Source organism: Aethalodelphis obliquidens, unplaced genomic scaffold, assembly GCF_003676395.1.
Source record: "Aethalodelphis obliquidens isolate GAN/ISIS:26980383/991018 unplaced genomic scaffold, ASM367639v1 scaffold136, whole genome shotgun sequence".
Classification (NCBI taxonomy): Eukaryota; Metazoa; Chordata; class Mammalia; order Artiodactyla; family Delphinidae; genus Aethalodelphis; species Aethalodelphis obliquidens.
The window spans coordinates 277390-285912 of record NW_020838080.1 but is presented as its reverse complement, the minus strand read 5'-3'; the positions used below and the strand labels follow the sequence as shown (position 1 = coordinate 285912).

At 40.2% G+C, this 8523-nt stretch overlaps 1 protein-coding gene across 3 annotated transcripts in view; it reads left to right on the top strand.

Annotated features, from left to right (window-relative positions):
- The window catches only part of CMC4 (C-X9-C motif containing 4), a 10150-nt gene extending 9450 nt beyond the window's left edge, over positions 1-700 (top strand). For all 3 annotated transcript variants that reach the window (XM_027099651.1, XM_027099652.1, XM_027099650.1), the window contains one exon: positions 335-700. In XM_027099651.1, coding sequence (XP_026955452.1) covers positions 335-477 — 143 coding nt within the window. In that variant the 3' untranslated portion in view covers positions 478-700. The remainder of the gene's footprint in view (positions 1-334) is intronic.
- The last annotated feature ends 7823 nt before the right edge of the window (positions 701-8523 follow it).

Below are 8523 nucleotides of genomic sequence, written 5' to 3'. Positions count from 1 at the left end.
ACACACACACACACACACACACACACACACACACACACACACACACACAAAAGGTTAAAAACCACTGCCCTGGAAAAAGGCATGTAAGGAATCAGCGTTAAAGAAAAGGAAATTATATGTAAAAATACCTTTCGACCACTTTGTACCTCATACTTCCTTATTAACCTGTTGATGGGTCTCTAAATCAGAAAGAATTCAGTGGACTTGGGCGCATCCTCTTTCCTCCAGGTCTGTAGATACGATAAAGTGAAAAGGACTGGGAAGCTCAGATCTAAACCTCCCTGTGCCCTAGTCCTATGAGATCATGACTAGGGTCTGTCTATCTGTCTTTCAGCCAACAACTACATGGAATCTAAGTGTCAGGCTGTCATCCAAGAACTGCGTAAGTGTTGTGCTCGATATCCCAAGGGAAGATCTCTCGTCTGTTCAGGATTTGAGAAAGAAGAGGAAGAGAAGCTGACGCTGAAGCCCACATGACAGTAAAGTTCTGCTGAGAAGCAAACTGCTGCCCCACATTGCCACCACGCGGGTTTTATCTATCCTCCTGACTCTTTCTTCAGGCCAGGTAGCAGCAAATATCAAATGAAAAAGTCAACTATAAAAGTTAATATGCCATCTATGCAGAACAAATATAAATATATTAAACAAATAAGTAGAATGTGATAAAACTGAGCTGCTAAAATAAACCTTTTAAGTGAAACTTTTTGGTTTGGTATATGTGATATGTTGACTTATTGTTACCGAAGTCAGATTTGGCTGCTTGCCACTCAAAAGCCAATAGTGGAGAGGCAAGTGTCAGTGGAAAAGGTGCTTTAATCAGAAAACCTGGCATTCTGGGGAGAAGGTGGGTTTGTGTCCAGAGACCAACCCCAAAGATTCTGCTCAGCCATGACAGTTTTTTTGGTTTTATTAAAAAATTTATTTATTTTTGGCTGCGTTGCGGCGAGCGGGGGCTACTCCTCGTTGCGGTGCGCGGGCTTCTCATTGCGGTGGCTTCTCTTGTTGCGGAGCACGGGCTCTAGGCACAGGGGCTCAGGAGTTGCGGCATGTGGGCTCAGTAGTTGTGGCTTGCGGACTCTATAGCACAGGCTCAGCAGTTGTGGCACATGGGCTTAGTTGCTCCGTGGCATGTGGGATCTTCCCCGACCAGGGCTCAAACCTGTGTCCCCTGCATTGGCAGGCAGATTCTTAACCACTGCCCCACCAGGGAAGCCCCACCATGACAGTTTTTAAAGGGAAAAAGGGGGTAAGAATCTCAGTGAATCGTCAAGGAAGGAGGTTGGATTCTGCATCATTCTCCTTTGCATGCAGACTGGCTGACTTTCTTCAGATGTTTTCTTGCCCATGTGATCTGCGTGCAGGATTGCTTAGGGGGGCTATTGGGGGTAGAGAGCTAACTACTTCTATCTAGGAAAAGAATCAACAGGTTAGACAAGGCATGGTGTGTATTCAGGAGAGTATAAGTCAGGAGTTAGGTTAAACTGCCTGGTGATCTCATTCCTATAACTAGGTTCTTTTAAGGTTACAGGGGAACAGAAATGGGCAAACAGGAAAGGGGTAAAAGAGCTGCTTTCATTATAACAAAATATATATTTGGTTTTTGTCTCCATTCCTGGCACTGTGGTCCTAAAACGCTTGGAATTTCCTAAGTGATAAGTGCAATAAAGGTGGCTTCTGTTATGTTAATGAGACTTTTGAAAGTCCCTAGGTAACCTTAGGATGGGGGCTGGTTGCCAGGGGAACGACCTTGCAGGGTTAGAGGGTTAGAACTTTCAGTTCCCACCCCCACCATGACCCCAGGGGAGGGGAGAGGGGTGAGAGGCTGGAGAATATTGGAGTTCAATCACCAACGGCCAGTGATTTAATCAATTGTGACTTGTCAAAGGATCACAGAAAAATAACAGAAAGCCAATGAATCATCAAAGTAGTAATTAGTGAAAGTTTATTGTGCACACACCAAAAAGAGTTTGTGAACACAGAGCACTCAGACCAACACGTGGAATGAGGCCGGGTGGGGGGGGGCACTGTTATAAAGCAGCTTACACAGCATGAGGGCAGTGACTGCTTATTCTTCACAGTGATTGGTTATAATATTAGAATTTTCTTAAATGGTTGGGAATTGGTCAGTGGCTAACCTCATATCAGCCTTAGGAAACAGTTTAGCTTATGCTTTCCAGAAGCATAAGCGAGAAATGACCCAGGTCAGGTTAGTCTCCTAAAATAAGCTCAATTAAGCCTTGCTTGCGTGACTAAACTGGTTTTGTCTGTTCATGGAGTTTTCAAGGCTGGTCTCAGTTTTTTATTTTTTATTTTTTTAAATTTTATTGGAGTATAGTTCATTTACAATGTTAATTACTGCTGTACAGCAAAGTGATTCAGTTATACATGTATATATTCTTTTTCATATTCTTTTCATTATGGTTTATCACAGGATATTGAATATAGTTCCCTGTGCTATACAGTAATTAGGGCCTTGTTGTTTATCCATTCTATATATAATACTTTGCATCTACTAATCCCAAACTCCCAATCCTTCCTTCCCCCACTTCTCCCCCTTGGCAACCACAAGTCTGTTCTCTATGTCTGTGAGTCTGTTTCGTAGATATGTTCATTTGTGTCATATTTTAGATTCCACATATAAGTGATATCATATGGTATTTGTCTTTCTCTTTCTGACTTACTTCACTTAGTATGATAATCTCTAGGTCCATCCATGTTGCTGCAAATGACAAAATTTCCTTCTTTTATATGGCTGAGGAGTATTCTGTTACATATATGTACCACATCTTCTTTATCCATTCATCTGTCAGTGGACATTTAGGTTGCTTCCATGTCTTGGCTATTGTAAACAGTGCTGCTGGGAACATAGGGGTGCATGTATCTTTTTGAATTAGAGTTTTCTCCGGATATATGCCCAGGAGTGGGATCGCTGGATCATATGGTAGCTCTACTTTTAGTTTTTTTGAGGAACTTCCATACTGGCTGCACCAATTTACATTCCCACCAACAGTGTAGGAGGGTTCCCTTTTCTCCACACCCTCTCCAGCATTTGTTATTTGTAGCCTTTTTTTTTTTTTTTGGCTGCACTTTGCGGCTTGCAGGGTGTTAGTTCCCCAACCAGGGATCAAACCTATGCCCTCAGCAGTGAAAGCTCGGAGTCCTAACCACTGGAACGCCGGGGATTTCCCTGCTATTTGTAGACTTTTTAATGATGGTCATTCTGACCAGTGTGAGCTGGTACCTCATTGTAGTTTTGATTTGCATTTTTCTAATAATTAGCGGTGTTGAGCATCTTTTCATGTGCCTATTGGCCATTTATGTCTTCTTTGGAGAAATGTCTATTTAGATCTTCTGTCCATTTTTCGATTGGGTTCGGTTTTTTTTTGTTATTGAGTTGCATGAGCTGTTTGTATATTTTGGAAATTAAGCCCTTGTCAGTCGCATCATTTGCAAATATTTTTCTCAGTCCAAAGGTTGTATTTCATTTTGTTTATGGTTTCCTTTGCTGTACAAAAGCTTATAAGTTTGATTAGGTCCCATTTGTTTATTTTTGCTTTTATTTCTATTGCCTTGGGAGACTAACCTAAGAAAACATTGGTACAATTTATGTCAGAATGTTTTGCCTATGATCTCTTCTAGGAGTTTTATGGTATCATGTCTTATGTTTAAGTCTTTAAGCCATTTTGAGTTTATTTTTGTGTATGGTGTGTTCTAACTTCATTCATTTACATGCAGCTGTCCAGCTTTCCCAAAACCACTTGCTGAAGAGACTGTCTTTTTCCCATTGTATATTCTTGCCTCCTTTGCCAAAGATTAATTGACTGTAGGTATGTTTGTTCATTTATGGGGTCTCTGTTCTGTTCCATTGATCCATATGTCTGTTTTGTGCCAATACCACACTGTTTTGATTACTGTAGCTTTGTAGTATTGTCTGAAGTCTGGAGGGTTATGCCTCCTGCTTTGTTCTTTTTCCTCAGGATTGCTTTGACAATTCTGGGTCTTTTGTGCTTCCGTATAAATTTTAGGATTATTTGTTCTAGTTCTGTGAAAAATGTAATGGGCAATTTGATAGGGATCACGTTAAATCTATAGATTGCTTCAGGTAGTATGGCCACTTTAACAATATTAATTCTTCCCATCCAAGAGTATGGGATATCCTTCCATTTCTTTGAATCATCTTCAATTTCCTTTATTAATGTTTTGTAGTTCTCAGCATATGTCTTTCACCTCCTTGGTCAGGTTTATTCCTAAGTATTGTTTTTTGATGTAATTTTAAAATGGATTGTTTGTTTACATTCCCTTTCTGATATTTCATTGTTAGTGTTAAGAAATGCAGCCAATTTCTTTTTTTTTTCCCCGCTCCCTCCTCCACCCCTCTGCCCCTGCAACCAATTTCTGTATGTTACTCTTGTATCCCGCTACCTTGCTGAATTCATTGATTAGTTCTAGTAGTTTTTGTGTGGAGTCTTTAGGGTTTTCTATATATGGTATCATGTCATCTGCATATAATGACAGTTTTACCTCTTCCCTACCAATTTGAATAACTTCTATTTATTTTTTTCTTGTCTGGTTGCTGTGGCTAGGACTTCCAATACTATGTTGAAGAGAAGTAAGAGTGGGCTTCCTTGTCTTGTTCCAGATTTTAATGGGAAGGCTTTCAGCTTTTCACCATTGAGTATTGGATTGGCTGTGTGTGGGTTTGTCATAAATAGCTTTTCTTATGTTGAGATATGTTCCCTCTATACCCACTTTGGTAAGAGTTTTAATCATGAACGGATGTAGAATTTTACTGCATGTTTTTTTCTGCATCTATTGAGATGATTATGGGTTTTTTTTCTTTTGTTGATGTGGTGTATCACATTGATTGATTTGCACATATCAGACCATCCTTGTGACTGTGGGATGAATCCAACTCGGTCGTGGTGTATGCTCTTTTTTATGTGTTGTTGGATTCAGTTTGCTAATATTCTGTTGAGAATTTTTGCGTCTATATTCATCAGAGATATTGGCCTGTAATTTTCTTTTCTGGTAGTGTCTTTGTCTAGTTTCAGTATCAGGGTAATGGTGGCTTCATAGAATGTCTTTGCAAGTGTTCCTTCCTCTTCAGTCTTTTGGAAGAATTTGAAAAGGATCAGTATAAGTTCTTCTTTGTATGTTTTGTAGAATTTGCCTGTGAAGCCATCTGGCCCTGGACTTCTGTTTGTAGGGAGTTGGGATTTTTGTTTGTTTGTTTTATTACAGATTCTATTTCACTTCTAGTGATTGGTCTGTTCAAATTATCTGTTTCTTCTTGATTCCGTTTTTTTGGGCTGTATGTTTCTAGAAAATTGTCCATTTCTTCTGGGTTGTCAAATTTGTTGGCATATAATTGTTCATAGTATACCCTTATGGTTTTTTGTATTTCTGAGTTATGAGTTGTGATTTCTCCTCTTTCATTTCTTATTTTGTTTGAGTCTTCTGTCTTGTCTTCTTGGTGAGCCTGGCCAGAGGTTTGTCAATTTTCTTTACCTTTTCAAAGAACCAGCTCTTGGTTTTATTGATTTTTTTCTATTGTTTTTTAAATCTCTGTTTTATTTATTTCCTCTCTGATCTTTAGTAAATCCTTCCTTCTGCTGACTTTAGGTTTTGTTTGTTCTTTTTCTGATTTTTTTTAGGTTGTGGGTTAGGTTGTTTGTTTGAGATTTTTCTTGTTTCTTAAAGGCCTGTATTGCTGTGAACTTCCCCCTAAGAACTGCTTTTGCTGCATCCCATAGATTTTGTATGGTTGTGTTTTCATAGTCATTTGCCTTAAGGTATTTTTTAATTTCTTCTTTGATTTCATTGTTGACCCATTGGTTTTTTAGTAGCATGTTGTTTAGTCTCCATGTAATTGTTTTTTTCTCGTTTCTTTTTCTGTGGTTGATTTCTAGTTTCATGCTGTTGTGGTCAGAAAAGATACTTGAAATATTTTCTATATTCTTAAATTTGTTGAGGCTTGTTTTGTGCCCTAGTATGTAGTCAATCCTAGAGAATGTTCCATGTGCACTTGAAAAGAATGTGTAGTCTGCTTTTTTTGGACGTAATGTCCTGAAAATATTAAGTCTGTTCTGTTGTATCATTTAGGATCTCTCTTGCCTTATTGATTTTTCTGTCTCAAAGATCTGTCACAGATGTGAGTGGGGTGTTAAAGTCTCCTACTATTATTGTATACCCATCAATTTCTCCCTTTATGTCTGCTAGTATTTGCTTTATGTATCTGGGTGCTCCTATATTGGGTGCATATATGTTAATGAGTGTAATATCCTGTTCTTCTGTTGATCCTTTTATAATTATATAGTGTCTTTCCTTATCTTTCGTCGTGGGCTTTTGAGTGATCCTATATTGGGTGCATACATGAGTTTTTATTTTAACACTGTGTAATGAAGCCTCCATAAAAACCCAAAAGGATGGGGTTCAGAGAGCTTCCAGGTTGGTGAACCAGAATGCATCCACATGTCAGGAGTGGATACACCCCAGTTCCATGGGGACAGAAACTCCTGTGTGTCAGGCCCTGCTGGACCTCACCCTGCGCACTTCTTCATCTGGCTGTTGTCCATCTATATCCTTTATAATATCCTATATAATAAACTGGTAAACATTTAAGTGAATGTTCCTCTGAGTTCTATGAGCTGCACTAGTAAATCAGTTGAACCCAAGGAGGTGTCGTTGGGAAACTCAGATTTAAAGCCAGTTGGTCAGAAGCACAGGTAACAACCTGGACTTGGAACAGGTGTCTGAACAAGTGGGTGCAGTCTTTTTTTTTTTTTTTTTTTTTTTTTTTGTAAAATTCAACCTTTCCTCAAATTGCCACTTTTGGATGATTTCTGTATTGACCAACTTTACCCACACAACAAATAACCTCACATCTCAGTGACTTACAGAAACAAACAGTAATTTATTTTTTTAAAAATATTTATTTATTTATTTGGCTGCATCGGGTCTTAGTTGCAGCATGAGGGATCTTCGTTGCGGCACGCAGGCTCTAGAGCGCACAGAGTCATCAGTTGAGGCCTGCGGGCTCTCTAGACGTGGTGCACGAGCTCTGGAGCGTGCAGGCTCAGTAGTTGCAGCACACGGTCTTAGTTCCCCCAGGGATTGAATCTGCATCCCTTGCATTGGAAGGCGGGTTCTTAACCACTGGACCACCAGGGAAGTCCCAAGTGGGTGCAGTCTTGTGGGACTGAGCCCTTCACCTGTGTGACCCAGTCAGTGTCCAATAATTTGGAGCAAAGTGTCCTTCCAGATGCCAGTAAGAATATTTCTTTCCACTTTTGCATCCCCCACCATAGTGCGTAGCTCAGAAGCCACTTAATATTTGTTCAGTGAGTGGCAGGAAAGGCATAGAAATGATTCTTGGAATGTTTAATGACTCTTAATTTATCATCAGGAGAGAACTGGGGAAACAAATTCTTTGGAAGTTAGGCAGCAACAGAACTAGAATTCTTAAGTGGTTTATCTACACTTTATAGCCTCATAATCAAAACCTATTCCAGTGGATCCTGAAGGTGCTAACACAAGGCTGCTGAAGCTGTGTGACTTCACATAGTGGTTGAGGGGGGGACAGTATCGAAGGGGCCATTTGGTTTCCTCAAGTAGGTGCTAGAACCACCATCACTCTACCCTCCCCCACAAATAAAGAAAAAAGATGAGTTCTTAAGCAAGAGCTGAAACAAATTCTGATGGGTCCTTGTCTCAGTCCATTCGGCTTGCTATGACAAAAAGATCATAGACCAGGTGGCTTCAACAACAGACATTTATTTCTCAAAGTTCTGGAGGCAGCAAGTCCAAGATTAAGGTGCTGGCGGATTCAGTGTCTGGTGAGGGCCCTCTTCCTGGTTCATAAATGGCTGTCTTCTTGCCATGTCCTCACATGGAAGAAGGGACAAGGGAGCTCTCTGGGGTCTATTTTATGAGGCCACTAATCCCATTCACGAAGGGATCAGTGCCCTCATAAAACAGACTCATGACTTCATCACCTCCAAAGACCCCACCTCCAAATACCATCACCTTAGGGGTTAGGATTTCAACATGAAATTTGAGGAACCACATTCAGTCCATAACAGGGAGGATCCCTCCTTCCCTCTGCCAGCATGCTAGAGAGAAGCTACATTGCTGTGAACAAACTAAGATAGTCCCTGATATTCAAATACCATTACTGTTTTGGGACCACGTGTTCTTTAAAGCAGCATTTCTAGGAATTGCTGTAACAGGTGGAAAAAAGGCTTGCCTGGTAAGGTAAGTCTGGGAATGCTAGGTTACACAGAAGTAAACAGGTTTCTTTCCTGTGAAGACTTCAAAGCTTTTCATATGCTCATGTGAAGTATGATTCTTTGGAAAGGACTACTGTATGCAATACTTGCCAACTTGTACCAGCAAACCTGTTTTGCAGATAGCATCTCTCGGGAGGGGAACATTCTCCAGAGACTTGGAGAAATGCTGCCTTAAGAGATGTTTGGTCCACAAACTAGGGAAAGAGCGCTATATTCTCATAAAATCATTTGAAGT